Source organism: Natator depressus, chromosome 15 (genome assembly GCF_965152275.1).
Source record: "Natator depressus isolate rNatDep1 chromosome 15, rNatDep2.hap1, whole genome shotgun sequence".
In the NCBI taxonomy this organism is placed as follows: Eukaryota; Metazoa; Chordata; order Testudines; family Cheloniidae; genus Natator; species Natator depressus.
Window position 1 is genome coordinate 17,317,445 of NC_134248.1, and position 22,465 is coordinate 17,339,909.

The 22,465-nt window shown below is 42.0% G+C and overlaps 1 protein-coding gene across 2 annotated transcripts in view; it reads left to right on the forward strand.

Annotated features, from left to right (window-relative positions):
• Positions 1–6,240: 6,240 nt before the first annotated feature.
• LOC141999243 (uncharacterized) overlaps positions 6,241–22,465 on the forward strand; it is a 49,520-nt gene continuing 33,295 nt past the window's right edge. For both annotated transcript variants that reach the window (XM_074972455.1, XM_074972456.1), the window contains exon 1: positions 6,241–6,379. In XM_074972455.1, coding sequence (XP_074828556.1) covers positions 6,296–6,379 — 84 coding nt within the window. In that variant the 5' untranslated portion in view covers positions 6,241–6,295. The remainder of the gene's footprint in view (positions 6,380–22,465) is intronic.

Genomic DNA, 22,465 nt, shown 5'->3' on the forward strand with positions numbered 1-22,465 from the left:
GGTGAGCAGTCCCATTCAGTTCAGTAGGACTATTCACACATGTTAGTCTTTGCAGGATTGCAGTCTAGATCTGTAAATATATTTTTAAACCATGTAAAGCATTTTAAGATATAATCTGTTTGAAGATATTTGCACCAAAACTTTGTTTTGTATGTATACTCAAAATTGCAGTAGTAAAGAAGGGAATGTGAGATCTTGCAAGTGATAGGCCCTGGATGATAAACAGTTTGTATTTGGCAGGAGTCATGATTCTCACATGGCAGAAAATCATAAATATTTCATTTTCTGCCCATCTCCTCGTCAAAAAAGCTAAATCAAATGCAATGGAAAAACTACATACATCTCAGAGCCAGTAGGTGGCTCTCTCTCTGTGTACAGGCCAATAGACATTGTGTGTATTGTCCAGTTACAGAAGTGGATTTGTTTTCCTAATTATTTCCTTAACAGAGATCTTGTTCTCTAACCACCAACAACACTATGTGCATGCTTCAGTCCCCTGAGCTTATTAGATTTATTTTCCCCTTACACATTCCTCTTATTTGGTTCTATTCAGTTTCCAAGAACCTTTCCCCTCATTATTTATTTAAAAAAAAACCCTGCCCTGACCACACACAAAGCACAAATGGTTAAGTAACTAACCAGCCTGGCACATTGTATTCAGCCTCAGGCATCCAGTTCCCCATCACATCTCAGTAAGGGGGAAACATTTATTTTGTACTAAATGTGGAAAATAAAAACCAATTCATTAACTTCATCATCAATCAATCATCATCAATGATCAATCATCAGTCATTATGGCTGTTCTTATGAGTGCTCACATATCTAAAGACGTATACTCGCAAAGTTCTTTCTCCATTCCCCAGGCCATAGGAATCATTTTTTAAAACCATTATTTGGCCTAGCCTTCTCACAATAAAGAGTTTTTACATTTAGTTCTGTGAGTACTAGTCTACTTTTCAGGATCATTCGAATCTCTTTTAAAAGTGAATTTCACAGTTGTGGGCCACTTGTTGAGAATGTTTGGCCACGTGTGTGTGTCATGCGGCTGACAGTGCCATTGTTCCAGGCAAACATCGCTGCCATGGGAGCTCATGATCCTCCTAGGAAAGGTGGTTCCTTAAGTAATTCAGGCCAGTCCTGTGAAGGGGTTTCACAATGAACATGGAAGCCTCCATTAAGACTCAGTAGTTAATGGGGAGCCAGTGCAGACAGCAGAGTTCTTTTGTTACTAGGTTCAGTGGGCTACAGGAGATAGGAGAAGAATGGTAGGACTTAATCTTATAAACTATTCTGCATGGAAGGCACTCTGGGGTCTCACTGCACATCTGGAGGCCGACTGACTTTACTCACATGGGATAACTTGCAGTAAGAGTGCTAAGGAAGGTGTTGAAGTGTGGACATTGGGCATGCCAAGGATTCTCTTTGGCTAGAAAAAAAAATTGAGTCAGTTGTGGAGGGGGAGTTTATAAACTTGAACATAAAAAGAAAATCTTCAGAGATTCACCAGTCATAGGTGAAACTACTTAAAAACAGATTTGTGTAACTTCAGATTTGTAATTCTGAGTATTTAGTAATTAGGAAGTTACAATACAAAGTGCTGCAGAGGGATGGTGGGAAGAGCAAAAAAATACTGAAGGGAATGGATGGGGTAGCTGGGTCTGAATACAGCTTAAGCAAGAAATGAGAAAGCAACACGTTTGTGTGTGTGGTATATGTTTGAGGTCTACTATCTGAAACTACAGCACAGTCCACATGGCAGCCTATTTGCCTTGAAAGGATTATGGGTGCCTGCACTCAGATAACCCCGGGAAAGGAATCCAACTAACAAGGAAGTAAGATCCTTAAAAAAGAGCTAGACTTGGGCATGTTCTCCCTTTATACCCCTTTTTGCTAGCCCTTGACTTACATACTCAGCAACTGCATCTAAGCATAAGCAAGCACCAGATAGAATCTCTTTATTTACTTCTGTCACACTAAGCCTCATGTGGAAAATAATATATTCCTTGTTTGAGGGATTTTTGAAAGCTTAACATTATTTATGTTGATATCTGAGACTTAACTGTGAGTGTTAGAAAAGCAATGCATCTCAATCCTATGCTATAAACAACAGACTATGCTTTGAGCAGGAGAGCTCTGTTGTAAAAATATGCTGCAAGACTGCCAATTGACAGGAAGTGTATTTATCAAGAATAGATCCTATATAGGTTTCAGAGTAACAGCCGTGTTAGTCTGTATTCGCAAAAAGAAAAGGAGGACTTGTGGCACCTTAGAGACTAACCAATTTATTTGAGCATGAGCTTTCGTGAGCTACAGCTCACTTCATCGGATGCATACTGTGGAAATTGCAGAAGACATTATATACACAGACACCATGAAACAACACCTCCTCCCACCCCACTCTCCTGCTGGTAATAGCTTATCTAAAGTGATCATCAAGTTGGGCCATTTCCAGCACAAATCCAGGTTTTCTCACCCTCCGCCCCCCCACAGACAAACTCACTCTCTTGCTGGTAATAGCCCATCCAAAGTGACCACTCTCTTCACAATGTGTATGATAATCAAGGTGGGCCATTTCCTGCAGAAATCGAGGTTCTCTCACCCCCTCACCCCCCTCCAAAAACCACACACACAAACTCACTTTCCTGCTGGTAATAGCCTATCCAAAGTGACCTATATAGTAATACCATACATTGTAACTGACAGGTAACTCATGGGAACATTACACAGAAGGAGGAAGATCTAAAATTCAAACATAAACCAACATGGATCTGGAACAAATGACTGGCAACATCTTAGCTCAGGAACCAAAATATCAGTTTCACAGAATCTTTCAAAAAATAAAATAGTGAAATAATAATTCTCTGTACATAGAAGTCTTGCAATTGCCAATCTTAAGGCAGGCAGGCAAAACAATTTATCTATCAAGATGTTTTTAATGTGCCCATCACCAGGATATCTGGGTACCAACAAATGCAAATCCCCACTCCTCCTCAGGGAGGCAACACAATCTAGTAGAAGAATGAGCACAGATTAAACAGTCAGAGTTCTGATTCATAATTATGGCTCTGCCACTGACATTCTCCATGGCCTTGGGCAGCTCATGTTATTGTTCTTCCCAAATTCCCCTCATCTGCAAAACAGGGTGGGAGAATAATATATCTACGTCTCAGAGAGTAGTAGTGTAGTAGTGGAGTACTGTGTCCAGTTTTGCGCCCCACACTACAAGAAGGATGTGGAAAAATTGGAAAGCTTCCAGCAGAAGGCAACAAAAATGATTAGGGGACTGGAACACATGACTTATGAGGAGAGGCTGAGGGAACTGGGATTGTTTAGTTGGAAGAGAAGAATGAGGGGGGATTTGATAGCTGCTTTCAACTACCTGAAAGGGGGTTCCAAAGAGGATGGATCTAGACTGTTCTCAGTGGTAGCAGATGACAGAACAAGGAGTAATGGTCTCAAGTTGCAGTGGGGGAGGTTTAGGTTGGATATTAGGAAAAACTTTTTCACTAGGAGGGTGGTGAAGCCCTGGAATGCATTACCTAGGGAGGTGGTGGAATCTCCCTCCTTTGAGGTTTTTAAGGTCAGGCTTGACAAAGCCCTGTCTGGGATTATTTAGTTGGGGATTGGTCCAGCTTTGAGCAGGGGGTTGGACTAGATGACCTCCTGAGGTCCCTTCCAACCCTGATATTCTATGATTCTATGAAGGTTAATTAGGTGGTGTCTGTACAGCTCTCAGGAACATGTCAGTGCTAAGTACTATTATTTATTTTTTACAGATGGCACATCAGAAGCACAGAGATGTTAAGTAACTTGTCCCAGGTAACACAGCAAGTCAGAGTCAGAGCTAACATTAGAACCCATATCTACTGACACCAGTCCTGTGCCTAATTCAAGTCCCGCTAAAAGGATGTTCTCACTATAAAAAATATTTTTAAGAAATTACCTTTTTTATTTACACAGTCAAGGATTTGGGTGTCTATGCAGAGAAAGAAATATAATGTCATGGGGGTACATTTTATATTAATACATTTTACTTTCATGGTAAAGATAAATTAATTTTCTTTGGCTCCAGTCCTACCATGTGCATAGACCCTTGCACTCATGCAGCGCCCTACTAACTTTATTGTTTATTCATTGCTCCATTGAGTCCACTGTAGTCTGAGGAACATATTTATTCTTGTTCTTCCAGCAACATAGGAATTGCCATACCAGATGAGACCAATGATCCATTTAATCCAGTGTCCTGTCTCCAATATTGACCAATACTTGAGCTTTCAGGTGAAAGTTCAAGAAACCTCCTACTGGACAATTATGGAATAATGTTCCTAGGGGTGGAAACTTTTCCCCTGAAACCAGCTATTTAGTGCCTGGGTCTCTGAAGCCTCCACATGATGTTTCTTATAAGAAGGTAATTCAACAATACCAAAAAACAAAAACAAAACCCCCCACCACCACCACCAACAACAACAACAACCCACAAATTCTTCTAAGGAACCTTACTCCTTCACCAAAGAGTTTAATTTCTAAGGAAATTTGTTTTAACTCTTTCTAGAGATAATTACCATTAACTCTAACTGTCAGAATCCTTTAGAACTCTCCCCTATGGGGGTGGAGAATCTTTGGCTCTATGGGGATGTCTACACTGTAAATGAAGGTGTGATTATAGCATGGTTAGGTTTACATATGCTAACTTTAATCTAGATATCACAGGTAATAATAGCAGTGTAGAGGGCATGGGCTTCAGCATGGCCAAGCAACCAGAGTACAAGCCTGCCAGGAACCTTAGGTATGTACTCTGGTTGCTAGCCAGTGCTGAAGTCCATGTCTACGCCACCACGTCTACACTGCTACTGCTACTTGTGCTAGCTAGATTAGTGGCTCTTCTGTACCCTGGCTGCATTATGGGAGCAGGGAGAATATACAGTGGAAAACAGAAAATAATTACATAAAACCACTATGTGTTTTAAAACTCTGCTGTGATGCCTACAACAAATTTGACAATGGTTATGCAGCTGGTGTGTGGTAATGCTGCTTTTCATGCAGTTTTGTCTTATTGTTTCCTTGTGCTCCACATATCTGTTCTGTTGTATCCGCCTGTTGCCTCTTGTTTTATACTAGATTGTAAGTTCCTAGAGGCAGGGACTGACTTTTTATTTTGTGTAGCACCTAGCAAAATGGGATTCTGGTCTATCATCAGGATCCCTAGATCCTACTGCAATGTTACTACTGCTGCTATGTGTTTGGTGGAAGACTATTTTACATTCTCTTTTTTTTTTTTTTCAGAAAACATAGGGGTGTGGTGGTGTGTGATGGAAAAGTCAGTGCTTGCTTGATTCTCCTGTTCCTCAAAGAGCTTGCTATCTTATTCCACTTCAGAGAGGGGGGAAAGAGCAGAGCATCAGCAATCTCAGATCTACACAACCACCTTGTTAGTAGATTATTCCCATATAAAGAAATTGGGCAGCACTTGTTGGGCCAGGGGAGTCTCTGCCCAACAGCAACAATGATCTACCAGAAAAATACCTTTCCCTGCCAAGCCCCAGGATCCATAGGCACCCCCACCTCTAATGGGCACTCACTGCACCAGGATTTGGTTTGGCTGGGGTGGCTGTACCTACTCTTAAGTGTGTTCTGTTGACAAAGCCAGAATTTGTTAGAGCTCTCCCTAGGGTGACCAGATATCCTGATTTTATAGGGACAGTCCCGATTGTAGGGGCTTTATCTTATATAGGCGCCTATTACCCCCTACCATGTCTGCAATTTTCACTCTTGCTATCTGATTACCCTAGCTCCCCCACCCCCGAACTGTCAATCAGTTAAATTACCCCCAAAGAACCGCGTGTGTACCAAGAAGTGGGGGGACAGGGGAACATCTGTGCAGCTCTTTCCCTTTCTTTCTCTCTCTCACACACGACACCGTCCTCCCTGCTTTCAACCCTAGTAGCCCCCTGTGAGTCTCTCCCAGAGCTGAACAAAATCACGCTCGGTTTCTCCCAGGCTGAAATCCCGCTTCGTTTCCATCCTGCTCCTTAGGGGGGCACAGGGCAATGTGTGGGGAGGAAAATGCAAGACCTCTCTCTCTTGCCCCATACAGGTGACTCCCTGGAGGAGGGGGAGAAATACAGCGCAGGAGGAGGGAGGGCGTTTAGGAGTGGGACAGAGGCAGAGAGGAAAAGGGGGGAGGTCCAGGCTGGGGGGGGGGGTAGGTATTAGGAACAGCTGCTCCAGCCTCCGCTCCCTGCAGCCAACGCACAGCACGCAGCAAGAGTGAACAGAGCATCAGGATCCAGCCACCATGGACAAAACTTTCGTCCTGTCCAGCTCGGGGTGGCTCTTCCTGACAGCAGTGGCGTTCTGCTTACGGGCTGCCAACGGCAAGGTAAACGGGGCTGGTCCTCCCCGCTCTGCCCTAGGAGTCTGCCCTGCTCCCCGCTCCCCCAGGCGTTGCGGGGTAGACCCGCGGCTCTACCGTCGCTGGGGAGGGAGTGGGGCTGGGGTTGGAGCAGGGGCTGGTTTCGCTGGAAGGGGAAGGTGCCCGGGCACGTCTGGCTGGTGTTGTTTGTGAAGGGCTTGGTGATGGCTCTGGCGGGGAGGGAAATGCTTTGATGTGCAAATGGTGCCCATGTGCGAGAGGGAGAGAGAGCTGCTGCCGCTTTGTCAAGGCTTTGTCACCCCCGGGCGATATTTAACCTGTTCCCTTTCTCATCTAATAACACCAGCCTCTTCCCCCTACCCTCCCCCGCATCTCCCTGCCTCGCCTCTGTACTAAACTGCGCTGAGATGTGCGAAAAGTTCCGCCGGGACACGTTGACTTTTTTTTTATTAATTAAGTTGCAAGTGCTTGACCACGTCTCAGATCTAACAGGCTTTTCACGCCTTGCAGCCAGTGCAGTCGCTGGAAAGCCCGATTAGTGCTCAGTGGGAGGGACTGGTAAGATGACAGTGAACTGCTGGAGCCAATTAATTAGTTGTGAAACTGACCGAGAGCTCCTGGCTCTTGGCTGTGTCTTGAGAGGGCCTGGGAGACAAAAGTCATGCCGCCTACAAGCTCTCAAGCTAATGATCAGACTATATATAAAATACTGCTGCATATTTTCCCAAGAGCTGCACTACTCACCCTAATCCCTTGGAATGGCATCAGGTGGTGTTATCCCCATTGTACAGATGGGGGACCTGAGGTAGAGAGGCTGTACATTATCCCTGGTCACACGAGTGTGACAGAGCCAGAGCTAGAACGCTGGTGTTCTGACTCCAGGAGCTCATGCTGCTGAGGTGGGGGTACCACACGGGAGAGTCGGATGTGGCTTTCTGAAGCTGAGAGCAGCAGGGGGCTAGATCACCTCGAAACTACCGTAGGAGCCAATCTGCCAAGCAGGGATTGCCAGTGCAGTACAAAGGGGTCATAGCAGGGCTCAGCATTGAGCCCAAAGGCTTGTTTCAACCACTGTACTACACTACTGGACCTCTTTTTCTGGTTAATTTTTAAAATATTTCGATGTCTCTGCTTGCTTGTGTTACGTAGTGCCCAAAACATGTGTGGTGCTGTACAGAAAAATAAAAAGCAAAAGCCCTTGTCCCAAAGATTTTACATATTATGTGGCTTGCTTTTCAAACTGCGTATTCTCTACTGTGAATACTATCTTTCTCAGCAGTTCATTGTTTTATATCCAAATTTGGCCCACATCTAGCTTGTAATATCTTGCTTTCATGTCTGAATTATTGACCTCAGAAATGCCAAGTGATGAAATTTGAGATTGTAGAGAGCACAATGTATACGAAGGAAATGTAATCCCTTATTATAATGTATCTTGTACTCATTTTTGTATTTCTAACCCATATTTGTGCCTTAGCAGGCTGAGCAGTGTGCAGGAAACAGTAAGGGTTTGTTTGCATAAGGTAGGGTATGAATTTAAACTGCTGTAGTTACACATGTAAAATTCCACATGAGGAGTTATTCTAAAATAAGAGTGCCTCTTTCCAGTTTAGTTTGTCATTTTGGAAGGGTTTAAGATGAACTGCAAAAAGCCATTTGTATTTTGGAATAAGTGTGTCCACATGCAGAAATTATAGTGGTTTCATTATAACTAGAATAATAGTATAACTAGAAAAATCTCCCAGGTACACAAGCCTTAAGGCTGAAGATTCAGATATTGCATACAGTTTCTCCTTATCTATACTTTGGAGATGACTTGAAGAGAAGGATTACTAGTTTATGATAAAAAGAAAAGGAGTACTTGTGGCACCTTAGAGACTAACCAATTTATTTGAGCATAAGCTTTCGTGAGCTACAGCTCACTTCATCGGATGCATACTGTGGAAACTGCAGAAGACGTTATATACACAGAGACCATGAAACAATACCTCCTCCCACCCCACTCTCCTGCTGGTAATAGCTTATCTAAAGTGATCACTCTCCTTACAATGTGTATGATAATCAAGTTGGGCCAAATCCTGGATTTGTGCTGGAAATGGCCCAACTTGATTATCATACACATTGTAAGGAGAGTGATCACTTTAGATAAGCTATTACCAGCAGGAGAGTGGGGTGGGAGGAGGTATTGTTTCATGGTCTCTGTGTATATAAAGTTTTCTGCAGTTTCCACAGTATGCATCCGATGAAGTGAGCTGTAGCTCACGAAAGCTTATGCTCAAATAAATTGGTTAGTCTCTAAGGTGCCACAAGTACTCCTTTTCTTTTTGCGAATACAGACTAACATGGCTGTTACTCTGAAACCTAGTTTATGATAATATATTGTGTATAAAATGGGCCAGAAAAAATAATTTGGCTAATTCAGACTCTGGATTGCACACAAAAAAATTTGCCCCGAACATAAAAGCAATAATATGAAATAAAGTTTACAATAGAAATAACAGAACCTAATCAGTAGAATTAACCTACCCTTTGATTTATAAAGTGATTTATAAAGCACTTGAGACATGTGGGTAGCCTGGTGTAATCACTTGCCTTGCTATCTATTATTACTTCCCTAATTGTGTGCATGTAATCCAGAATACAAACAGGGTTTAAACAATGTAAATGGCCATGTGTGGTGCCTCCCCTAAAGGGACACAGGTATAAGATGGGACATATTAAATAGGTCGGGACAGAAAAGCATCAGCTTTATGGTTCCTTGAGGGAGCTTGAATATGTACATATCCTTGTGCAATGCACAGTCACTTGAACAAGAAATGGTCACTAACCATTTTGATGAAATAATAGGTAATCCTGGTCTCACTGAAGTCAACAAGACTTCTGCCATTGACTTCAGTAGAAGCTGGATTAGATCCTTTTAGAACAAGTGTTAATGGCTCTAAGATAACTGGGAGATATGGAATCTTTGTTCTCTGTCCCAACCACTTTGTTATAAGAAAAGTTGCATGTAAAGCTCTGTCTTCACTACTTAAAAAAATTCTGCTTTTTAAATTTAGGATAACTCACACATGTTAGCTATCCTGCTGTAAAATCCCAATAGAGATAAGGCACTGTAATTTGACCACAGGATTGACCTTGCCTGGTTTACCATGGGTGGGAGGGTACAGCACTGACTCACCTAACTACCTTGTTGTAAAAAGCACAGATGCTTTGTCTCTACCCTCTCTAATAGGATTTTATAGCAAGATAACTAATGTATGGTAGTTATCTTTCTGTAAAAAATAATTGAATACTCTTTATATGGAATTGCATCATTTACTAAACAAGGTACATAGCTTATTGTCTGTTTTGTTAATGTGGATGCACACCTCTCTGGTCCAACTGCATGCTTCTCTTATTGAGCTGCATAATTCACTAGTTGCCTGATTTTTTACATACTTCTGAACTAGTTTGGCATTATAATTTCTTCCATATAGTTAGATGGAATTAGTATTAGCTGAGTTACAGGCTTCTGCATGTGGGTGGGGCATGGAAGAATGTTTGCGCAAGCTGTATATTTTGGTAGATGCAAAACAGCTTTGCTGATCAACTTCCATTGTTCACACACTTTGAAATCTCGCAGTTTGATTTCCTTTAAGGTGTTTAATCTAGCTATGTGCTGATTTTTAAAGAAGATGCCTTTTTAATGGTAGCACACTGAATCCAGTTGCAGTTTCCCGCACAGACTTTACATCTTGTGACGTCAACTTACCCTTTTTGATTGCATATGGTCTGTAAGTTTGCATGACAGTACAGGACAATCTTCTTATGCTCAGATAAATTGGTTAGTCTCTAAGGTGCCACAAGTACTCCTTTTCTTTCTTCAGAATGATATCTATGCATCTATTCAAGTCTCACTAACCTCAGCCGGCATCCTGTAATGGAATCTCAGCACAGGTCTTTGAAAACTGCCTTGCACCATGTGTGTATGTGAGACAGCGGAACTTGCTTGGTATTATCAAGGATTGTGTTATGGTCCTCAGCCTGGAAGTGTCATTGTTTTTTATCCTTTTTGGTTGGATTCGGATTCTTAAAGAGTTGGATTTGTAGTTTTCCTCTAGGCTGATGGCTCAAATCCAATTAAAGTTAACAGAGACAAAAACTCTTGCTGTCTGGAAACTGTATTATGTCCTGCAATAAATGAATTGTTATTAGGTGGCATCTAGTTCACGTCATTAAAAATTATGACCAAAATTGACACTGACTGGTCCCCGTGTTGGTTTCGATACAGAGGTCAAAGATCGTGTGGGCCAGAGAGACTGAACTGCTCTTTCACCCTTGGAGGTGGTCTGTCCAGGTCAGAGTTGAGGCACACTGGCAAGTCCACGTGGAGAAACTTGGATTGTTTGAAGCCTGTATCTGGTTTGTGGATAAATAGAATTCTGTCTCCAGGAATGTGAACCAAGCACTACATTAACAAGAAAAAAAAAAAGCTAAAAATCAAATGAAGGAGATACTGAAGACGTGATGGAGATTGTTGTTCCTGTTTGTCTACAGCAAGTGGAACAAGATCTGAAGATCAATGGATTGTTTATCCTGGAGAAAATATAACTTTGAAGCCAAACAAATAGCCAGGCAGTCAAAATTCCTATTCTGTGTGAAGTACAGTTCCATTAATAAAATCCTAAAAGAGAAGATCTATATTTATCCAAACATAAACCCTCCTATGATATACTGCTATCCACTTGCTGCATTCAAAAAGGGTGTTTAATTTAAAAAAAAAAAAAGAGAAAGGGGTCTTCTGCTATCCCAGATTCTCTAGTTAGGGACTTGATCCCACCCCATTGAAACCAGTGGGAATTTTGCCATAGTCTTCAGTGGGAGCAGAATGCTTCCCAAGACCGGTCAAGTATTAAAAAGTGAAACTACAAAAATATGCACCTCAATTAGAAAAGAATGTGGCCTGATTAGTAAAGTGTATGAAATTTCAGCTATTAAAGTCTGCAGCTGATCAACAAAGCGTGCTGGACAGTTGGCAATGTATCCGGAATCTCAACTACTGAACGACAGCATCCTGCCAGATCAACCAAGCATGCATCTGAATTAGTAAATTATGCAACTGGAGCAGCAAAATATTCACCTTAGACAGTAGAGTATATAAAACCTTAGACACTTAAAAGAATGCACAATAGTTAAAGTCTATTGCAATTCAACCATTGCAGTAGGTAAAATAGGTAGCTCATTCAGGTATCTCCAGATGTGTCCTGTACTCAAAAGAATGCCTCTTGCTAAAATAACAGCTAACAATTGGCTAGTGGAAGTGATAAAGAATAGGGCTACTACTACTACTAATCTGGTTTTCAGCCAGACAGCCAGGTGTATGCTGTTCCACCTTGTATTTAGCTGTGACACTGAGTACATTTCCCAGACCTGTGAAGAGGTCTGTAAGCTCTCTCACTGACAGAAGTTGGTCCAATAAAAGATATTACCTCACCCACCTTGTCTCTCTAGGTGTATGCTGAGTTATTTTAGTGACACTTTAACTGGTTTTTCAGTTTCATATAATTATTACTTTATTGGTAACTGCGTGAGTACACAGAACTTTACAAATACATAAAAGACTGGTTGCCAGCTGAGACAAGACATCTTCAAAGAAGCTAAAGATTTCACTAGCAATGAGCTAAAGGAACATTAATCTCTCCATTATCTGTGCAATTATGCAGTAGGAATAGAATATTATAAAGTTTAAATAAAACAGGTAATATTTTTACTGCAGTAGCTTTCCTCTTTGTTTACAATACACTCATATCTGCTACCATTGCACTGGCTCGTATTTGCTGCATGGAGTGTTGGGATACCCAGCCTATCTTGGTAGCTAACATACAAGTCTAGAGTATTGTCCTGCTATATGTGGGGTGAGTGGTGAATGCTTCCCAAATCCACAGGGGGAATTCCCTAACATCCTGAAGCCCAAAACTTGATTACCCCAATCTTAGTGTGTACATATAATTAGTTTAATAAAATATTCTAGCTACAGTATTTAATTCTGATCTCCTGCAGTTGCTTTTTAAATTTTCCTCTCAGATCCTTGTAAATTAAATCACTTATTTTTGCATATACACAAAGAACATGGGTTGTCTTGATTAATCAAAATGCATGGTTTCAGAGTCCCTATAAACGACTTGTTTATATTTGGAAGTCAATTTTTCTATACGGTCCATCTTCAGCAATGGAATTTGTAACACTTGTTTTGTAGTGGCAGTGGAATTTTTACTTTACTGCTCACTTCAGTACATCGCAAATCTGGAGCGTTATTTCATTTGTTATATAATAAATCTCTGCTTTTTTTAACCCACTCCAACTGATATATAAAACTGGTTTGCAATGAACTTCTTATTTACAACATTTCTGCTTCATTTCCAGGTCAGTTCAATGAATGATCCCATTTAGTTCTTTTTTCCTGTCTAAAATATTTCCTACTGAGTCCAAATCAGTGCCCTTAAACCATAATTGATTTAGGTCATTGAACTCTTATTTTTCATGCATGTTAGTCTGCATCTTGCCACTGGTCTGACTGGTATTTCAATTAGAATAATGTAGAGAGATTTTCTCTTAGAGGATAAAGTTCATGTGGAGGTTCTGGAGAAATAAGATCCTGAAGTTTGTATGCTTAGTTCCAGGCAATTCTATGTGTGAGAGAATATTTTGAGTCTAGTTCCTTCTCTTTAACATCACACTGATCAGCAATGTGATCCAAAGAAGTTTTAGTCCTGATGACTCTAATTACTTAAGCATTGAAGAGGCTGAAAATTGGAAAGCTTTACAAGGTTGGCTTCAAGTCTTGCATATCACATGGGACTCTCTTTAGAGTTGGACCATGATTTTTTTTTCCCCACCAAGATCCTGACGTAGATCAAGAGGCCAAGGGAGCGGTGGGGGAATCATGAAATTATATGGAATCACTTACATTATAGAAGTGAATGGGGTCCTGCACCACTGGAGATACAAACTGTCCTTGGGATGAAAACTGTACCGAAAGTCCCTTCTGACTCTCTGGTAGTTGTCCATTTGCATGAAGCAAATGATCCCATAGCACTATTCAAAAAGAGAAGGAGACACTTTCACCTTTCCTGTGGTAACCAAGAAATAATAGTAGTGTGTGAGGGTTTTTTCTTCTTTCATATGTCAGACATGAGGGCATTAAGGTTTTTGTTTTGCCTTTAAAATATTGGGTGCCAAATACTACCAGAAGGTGGATACCAAACACTGGCCTAAATGGAACAAGCATAGCACCTCCTAGAATCACAGAATGTAAGGCCAGTGGGGATCTCGAGAAATCCTCGAGTCCATCCCACCCCTCCCATGCTGAGGCAGGACGAAGTACCTCAACCATCCCTGAAAGGTGTTTAGCAAACCTATTCTGAAAAGTCTCCAGTGACCGGGATTCCACAACCTCCGTTGGTGACCTATTCTGGTACTTAATTATCCTTATAGTTAGGAAAAACTTTCTAATATCTAATCTAAATCTCCCTTGCTACAGATTAAGTCAATTACTTCTTGTTCTACTTTCGGTGGCCATGAAGACTAGTTGATCACCATCCTTTTTATAATATCCAACATATTTGAAGACTGTTATCAGATCCCCACTCCTATGTCCTTTTCCGTGTTGAGCATACCTCATTTGCCTACATGATTGCTCTGCTACTATGGTTTAATTTGTGAATTTTTAAAGCCCTGGAGGATTTTTTTTTCAAAGCTAAAATACTGCAGTAGTACATGGCTCTGCATTGGCCCCTTAGGACAATGCACACTAAACATTAAATGTCAAATTTACTGATATTGCTACCTATAATTAGCACTTGAGTCTTAATTAGATGGGAGAAAGGGGTTAGGATGTGCCTTGAGTATGAAAGGTGCTAACAGAACAAAATTATTTTCTGCTTGGACAAGTCCTTGAATATTACTGGTGGGTCTATAGCATCTTGAGTTATGTGTAGACTAGTTATACAAAAGTTATCCTGGCAAATTATTTACTAGTACCTTCATTGCTTGAAATCACTTAGACTCCATTTGAGAACACCTTAATCCCTGTTACAGCTTGTAGTAGTGAATTGTCCAGTATTCCATTCTGCAATAAGGTGCATCCCTACTCATTCCATTCCCTATGAAACATAGTGAGAAGTGATCCAAGTGGTGTGTGTGTGCGGGGGGGGTGGGGGTGGGCAGGGGGTGGTGGTGCATGGATCAACATTCACGTTGAACTCCCTGTCTAACCAGCGGTCCAAATTTGGTGATGAATCCTGGTCATGTGGCACCTGAGGCACATTGCGCATATGTTAAGAAGAAGAAGAAGAAGTAGTGTGAGAAGAAAAAGCCACGTTCCCTTTGTGTGCTTCTTTTCTTTCTAGGAGCCTGATCCAAAGCCCACTGAAATCAATTACAGTCTTCTCCTGGATTTCAGTGAGTTGGGATCAGGCTGTAGGTGCTGCTGACTGTAGGTAGTAGGTGGACACTGGAGAAGTGGGGCACTCAGGCCTGCATCTGTACTCAGTATTAGATGGAGACCTTTAATGGCAGAATGGTCATTAATACTTTGCTTTTACAGCACCTTTATTTTAAGATTTCAAAGAGCTTTACAAATATCTAATTAAACTAAGAGAAACCCATAGTTCTGGGGAGCATGTGGATCACCAGTACTTCCTAAGTATAAGGCGTGGGTGGGAATCAAAGCTCCAAACAAAGGCAAGTTAATTAGATGCAAGCAATTGATGAATTAGCTATAACCTGTTACTCTATCTGCATTTTCATCCAATTTTCTTCTCATTCTTTTTTATTAGCTGCCAGATTGCAACATCAGACCAAACAGGAACACAGGTCTCCATTCAGAGCTATTGCAGAGTTAAGGGAGTCTTTCGAAAGTGGACTGATCACCAGTCCCTTACTTATCTTCAATTTACCTGATGGGCAGGAGCCCTCCTGGGTTAATTGCCAGTACATGTTCTACTTAGCAGGGCTCTGAGCTGCCTCAGTTACCGAACATTCTTCAGCCCAGAGTGATAGTTCAGGCCCTTTTAAAGGGATAATTTTCAGGGTTTGCATAATATGTGGGACCTCAAGCTGCTGGAACTGAGGATCAAGCCAAGAGTTGCTTGTCCTCTGGTCTGCTGCCAACAGCATAGGTCTGTGTGTATGTGTGGTGGGGAGGGGGGGTGTCTGACTGACTGGGAGTTGTGTTTTCAAAGGGAGTTAAGACCTGCCTGTTTGAGTTTCAGGGCCCCATGTAGCTGTTTGTTTTTAAGGCTGGCCTTGACCATGTCAAGCCTGGTAGGCTGAACATTTTGACTTGTTTCTAAAAGTAACAGTAACTTATTCCAAGTTTCCTGATAACTTGAAAGGGAGAGAAGAAAGGGCGTCTGCGGAGCAGATTTATTAGGAAAAATAAACTGCTCTCTGGTTGGGACCCTATAATAACAAATTCAATGTTCAGTTTTTTCTCTGGCTGCAGTGCCCCTAAGGCTTCCCCATTTTCCACCTCTCTCACAACCCCCCCGCCCCCCCTCCCCAAATAGTCTGTCCTTTTGTGTAGGCTGTAAAGTGAAATTTACAAGCATCCTGCTCTCTGAAGTCCTGGCAGAGCAGGAGTCTTGTAAATTTCCCTTTACAGCACACACAAGAAGAGATTAGCCTGGGCACAGTGAAGTGGGGAAAGAGCTGCCATTTATACACCCAACATCTGAACTATAACAGATTTGTGGATACCTAGTGAATTTTAAAATGTAGTTGTAAACAAAACATTATTTTCCAAAATTGTGTTTTTAAGTATTAAAGGATCATCGTAAATGTCCTCTCATGTAAGGGCCCCCTAATCCCTAATTCCTTACCTTGAACTTGTTTCCTTGAGTGACAAGAAGAGTATCTGAGGAGGCACAGTAATGATTCTGTGGTGCAAGCGGCGAGAGGGAATGTTTGCAGATGAGCTTTCACATGTGGAATGTTTTCTTCTCCATATGGTTTTATAACATAAACACCCAACATGTGAAGCATCCAACGTGCCGTGATGAGGAACAATTGCTTCATGTGGTTGAAAAAGAAATCCAAGCTCAAACCAGCCTTTGTTGATTTGCAAGGCACTTTTATGTGTGTGTATAGTTGTGGATTTTTTTTTAAAGCTCAAAACCTTTTTTGGCCATGAAATGGTCATCAAAACACCTGCTAACTCTATGTAGTAAAGGCTTGAAAGAGACTTACCCAGATAGTCCGTTTCTGCTTTGATAATTTTTTTTTATTTTAAATTTTGGACAATGAAGCTGTATGTGGATTAGTCATTTGAATTTTCTTTCAACAAAAGACTTCCATAACAAAAGACTACTTTTTAAAATCAATCAATCAAACAAACAAAAACACCCTATCCAAATGTATCTTCATGGACATACAAAGCTTGTTCTATTGACCTATACTGGACTACAAACAATATTATTTTACTGAAACTCTATAGGTTTTGGTTGGTGTACATTTTTCTTTGTTGCTGAGAGGTTCAAACACATTCTGACCATGTTCCCTTACTTTTTAATTTGAGCTGCTTTGGCCTGTTCAATTTCTAGAAAATGAAAACCAGATTGACCTTCTGAGAGTTTCTTCTCCACCCCCACCAATTTCCACCAGCCATATCATTTACTATTACATTTCTCTATGGTGTGTTGTGCAAGTTTTGTTAATTGGAGCTCAGTCTAGTAGAAAAAGGACCTATATTGACCTATTAAAGCCCTGAAGCAAATGATCGTAGTATCTTGAACTCTTCATTACACAAGTTTCTCTTTCTAAGGCATTAATTTTTTTTTTTTTTTTTGCATGAGGGCACTTGGCATTGCATTTGCTTCAATAAGCGGGGAAAAACAGGATGGCAGCTTTGTATGGAGGTAGGATCTTATTTGATATGGCATTTTGCATCCAAACCACAGAACCTCTCTAAAGAAAGCAATACACACTTCAGCAATTCACAGACCTAATAGGGTTTGAATCTATTGCATTTACAGTCACACAAGAACTTGTTTTCCCAAGGATCAGCCATGAATTTTGGGACTTAGAAAAAGTCTATGAGAAGGCACCAGTTGTTTTTGTGAACTACGTGAACTCCACCACTCCATGGTGTCTGTTATCTTACGTATATTGTATGCTTCTTTATAGCTGTCAAATGTTTGTGTAAAGATGAGAGGAAAAAACAATGAGCAAAGACTACTTGCATCTGCATTGAACTTATTGTATGACCCTGGAAGTTTATACCATAGGGTAACACTAGTTTGCGTGAGCTATTAATGAGAGACAGATTTCTGCTTTTAGATCTTGTTTGCTAGTTAAAAGTCCTGTCCTCCCCCACCCTCTAAGAATGGATTTGGAAATTCTGCTTCTAATGTAATACGTTAATCCAGAGGTGGTAAAGACCCACTGAACCAAGGGTTTTCAACATCCTTTTTCTTCCTGGATAGATTTAGGGAGAGGAGTGGATTCTGAAACTTCAAATTGTAACATGGGGTTGCAGTATGGTGGGAAAAGTTGAGAACCACAGATCTAGTTCACTTCTCTGCCAGTGCAGAACTCTTATCTATATTGTACACTCGTACTAGCATTTTCTCTAGTTTATAAATGTTTCCAGTACTGGGGCTTCCACACTTCCCTTGGGAGACTATTCAACAACCTAACAGTTCTCACTGCAGGAATATTCTGCAAATAGCCAGGCTAAACTTTGTCTCTTAACTTCATCCAATTACTACCTGTTGTACCACCAGGTATTTATATAGATTGCAGTAGTGCCCATAATGAGCTAGGCTCTTTCCAAACACAGAGGGAAAAAGTTAGTCCCTGTTGGGGGGAGGGATGGCTCAGTGGTTTGAGCATTGGCCTGCTAAACCCAGGGTTGTGAGTTCAATCCTTGAGGGGGCCATTTAAGACTCCGGGGCAAAAATTGGGGATTAGTCCTGCTTTGAGGCAGGGGGTTGGACTAGATGATCTCCTGAGGTCCTTTCCAACCCTGATATTCTATGAAACAAAGGGAAAAAAAAAGGTAGAATGTTTCCCCATCCTCTAGTCCTTTTGCTTAGTGAAACTATACATATTTAGCTCTTTTTTAATCTCCCATCCATCTCGATTTTTGTTGCTCTTCTCAGAACTATTTCCAATTTGTCAGTTTCTCCCCTATAACAAAGGGTTCCAGAACTGATCAGTATTCCAGGCATGGTCTCACCAATAGGTCTACTGTTCCCCCCTCCAGGGTGCTTCAGATTTGTCTACACAGGGAAATCTGCCAGCATAACTATATTGGTATAATTATACTGCTATAACTCCCTGTGAGGACCCTCTTATTCTGGAATAAGAATGCCTTTTCCGGGTTTAGCTTTTGTCATTTTTGGAAGGGGTTTAAGCTAAACCCGGAAAAGGCATTCTTATACTGGAACAGGAGTGTTCATGTGGAGTTATAGCAGTAAAATTAGGTCAATTAATCTCCCTTTATCTGCTGGGTCTTCTCCTTTCTGCTCTTTCTCTTAGCTAGAGGGTAAAGGCTGTATAGTAAAGTGAAAGCTACTATATTGTTGAGCTGTCTTGGTGAAGAATAGAAGTTTTATTAGATGCATATGAAAAGGTCTCTCTATATATGACAACCGCGAAGAAGTAAAATATTGTTGCATTTTTTGCTATTATTGCTCAGGTTGCTTTTATGAAAGATTCAGGGTGCCTCCGTTTTTGGGACGCCATTGTGATACCTTGGGTCTTATATTCAAAGCAATGAGAATCTACATGTCCTACTAAAATAAATAATACCTACAGGTGCTCATCCTCTCTAAAAGTCAGGCCCAAGGTATCTCAAATTTGGCAGCCAAAATCTGTGACTATTCCTGAAAATTTTGCCCAAAGATCATGTTTATATAGTAATTTACAGTCAAGGCCCTCCTCTAAATTATGCTAGAGATTCTGAAGTTTTGGTTCCTCACCTGAGCTTCTCCAAATAACATAGATGTTCAGTTCTGGGATTTTGGTTTGGTGTATCTGTACTTGCACTGTACACAAATACATATTGTGACTTGAAATGTTGTACAGATGCTGATTATGTTGCTGTTAAAGAGCTGCTGATTATATCATGGACAGCTGTAGTGTTCAGTGGGTAACTGTTCGCCAATAGCCTCTGTTTGTGCGTTTGGGAACAAGCATTTGTTTGTAATCTGGAAAATGCTTACAGATAAATGAGAACCAGTTCTGTTGTTCTCTGTAGAAGCTGGAGAGCCTTGTTGTTCTGCCTGATGGTAGTCAGAGTGCCCGTGTTTATTCTGTAATTTCTTCCTCCCACTGCAGCCCCCCCCGTCTGGGAAAATAGAATGTGGGGGAGAGGAGGGACAGTGACTTCATGGTACAGTTATGCAATCTGCTTGAGACCAGGTATCACAATATGTTAGTCTGCATCCGTGAAGCTGGCCAGGTGGTGGGGGGGACGCCAAGGGCCTCTGTACTGAGACTGCTGACCTTATCCTGACTCTTCTGCGGCTGCTTTGATTGATGCACACTTGGGGGGTGGCCTGCCTAACAGTCCAGCTGGCTGATGTAGAACATGTGACTGCTTCCACATCTACAGCCAGTTGTGCAGACCTGCTGTAACCGGGCTCACTCACCACTCTGGTGCCTCCTGCTGGCTGTCTTGGGAATTCACTCTGTGTGTTAGTGCACCCTCTTCAGGTCATGCCTTGCCGCATTCACTCCTGCTCTAGGACCCACGTCTCTCCAAGGACCGCAACCTCCTCTTCAGTTACACAGCCCTCTGGCCATGCCACACACTGTGCTCCCCCATTCCGGGGAAGCTGCAGGCTGCTGTTCAGCCATTTCCCTTAGTGGCTACTGCAGCGAATTATCTGGCCACTTTCTCGTGGCCCCAGCATTCTCTTTGCCCTTGCCTCAGAGCCACCACCTGCAAACCCCAGCAGCCATCCAGGAGCTGTCTCTCACTCCCCCAGTCCTTGCTAGCAGCACTGCTCTGTCCACCTTGCTGGCTGTTCTCTCAGCCCTCCAGAGACACAGTCCTTCCTCCCTGGGCTCCCAGCAGAGAACTGAACTCCTGTTTTGGGGTTTTTGTGTATTCTGCATTCTAGGCAATAAAGTAGTGTCATGTTACAAGCTTCCAGCAAGAAGGTTTATTATTGTATGTTGTGAAACAAAGAGTCCAAAATGCAGCCTGGTATCAGAAGGGCCTTTGTTTGTGGATGTCTCCCCTGGCTGAGAGACAGTACATGAAGGCTTATGCAGTGAAATGTAAGTGTCTCCAAAGCCCTCCAGAATTATGAATTCAGCTTCACAGTCTCCCTGTGAGGTGAGTAAATAGTATCCCTATTTTACAGATGGAAAGATTGAGGCACAGAGAGGTTAAGTGCCTGCATAAACTTACACAGCAAATTAGTAGCAGGTTTTAGACTAGACCCCAGGAGTACAGACATCTAGTTCTTTGCTCTACCCACTAGACTTTAGTCCCTCCCTCCCTTTACTCTAATAATCTTATTGCCCTCCTTGACTTTGGCAGCAACAGGCTTTTACAGTCTTCCCTTACTTAGGAGTCCTACCTGCATTTTTCATTCTCCTGTAAACTGGAGAAAATATAGTAGAAAGTTTGATGCTACACAAAAAAACAGAGTCCTGTAAAGCTGTCAGGTGTGTGCCAGAAAGGATTATGAAGAGGCTTGGACTCTTTCCTAGAAATGGGATTTGCAGAGTGGAAATGTCACATCCCATAATCACTTTCATGTAGTGGACCGGCTGTTCCCTACCGAAATAACAAAAGCATCTGTTCAAAAATGCAATCTTGATTTTTCCTCAAATCCCAAAGGGTTGCATATACTCTAGAAAATGTTACCAATTGCTGAGAACACATGTCCACAAGAGACGCAGCTGACTGGGAGCTGGAAATGGCTTTAACTGCAATCTGTAGACAGGACTAAAGTCTGTACTGCCCTGCTTCAGAAACCCAAGATAGAATCCTGTAAGAACCAGTGTGGGTGAATTTACTCGTGTAGCAGGAAGACGAATAGTGTGTATGTCCCTGATCAAATAAAGTGTGGAGTGCTGTGGTTTGTAACTGACAAGAATTTTTCGAAGGCCAGTGCAGCTGAATCCTAGTTGAGAATCTGAACAGAAATGAGACCTCTTTCCCTGCCTCTACCAGAGTAGCAATTCATTTTTATTTATAGCCAGATATTTGCATATCCTGACAAATATCTGTGGATAGGCATGTACATGTCTATTAATCTGTCTCTTATCCCAGGGAGTCGCAACCTTTTTCTTTCTGAGCCCCCCCCCCCCTCACCCCCCATGCTATAAAAACTCCACAGCCCACCAGTGCCACACCAACTGTCTTTCTGCATACAAAAGCCAGGGCCAGCCTTAGAGGGTAGCAAGCAGGATAACTGCCTGGGCCCCACACCACAGGGTGCCCCACAAAACTAAGTTGCTCAGGCTTTGGCTTCAGACCCAGGTGGCAGGGCTCAGGGCCCCAGGCTTGAGCCCTGCACAGTGGCACTTTGGCTTTCTGCCCCGGGCTTCAGCGAGTGTAACACTGGCCCTGCTTAGTGGACTCCCCTGAAACCTGCTTGTGGCCCCCCAGGAGGCCCTGAACCCTTGGTTGAGAACCACTGTCTTATGCAACCTATAAAGGTTTCTACATTTAACACTTCCCTGTCTCAGAAGGGGACTATCTGACACCACCCACATGTGACACAGAGTTTGAATGCAATGTGATATTATAAGCTGTTAGGGACAAGGCCCTTGCTGTCTTCTTGCCTATCTGTAAAGCACTGAGGGCACTGTAGTGTCATACCCAGCGATAACAACATGGTTCACTACTTTTTTAGGATCCAAGTCTGTATTACCTTTGCCTGTAATACATCTAACATCAAATGTCCTAGACCTGTGAGCAGTCACCTTTTTAAAAATAATAAATGTAAGGCCAAAAGCTCGATGCTCCAGAGGGGAAAAAGCTCTCTACTTCCTCTATGACAAGTGCTGCTGAATAGATCTTCACTTGCATAGTCCAGCTACCCTCAATTCTCCTAGCAACACTGAGGAAGAATCCTTCTATCGACCTAG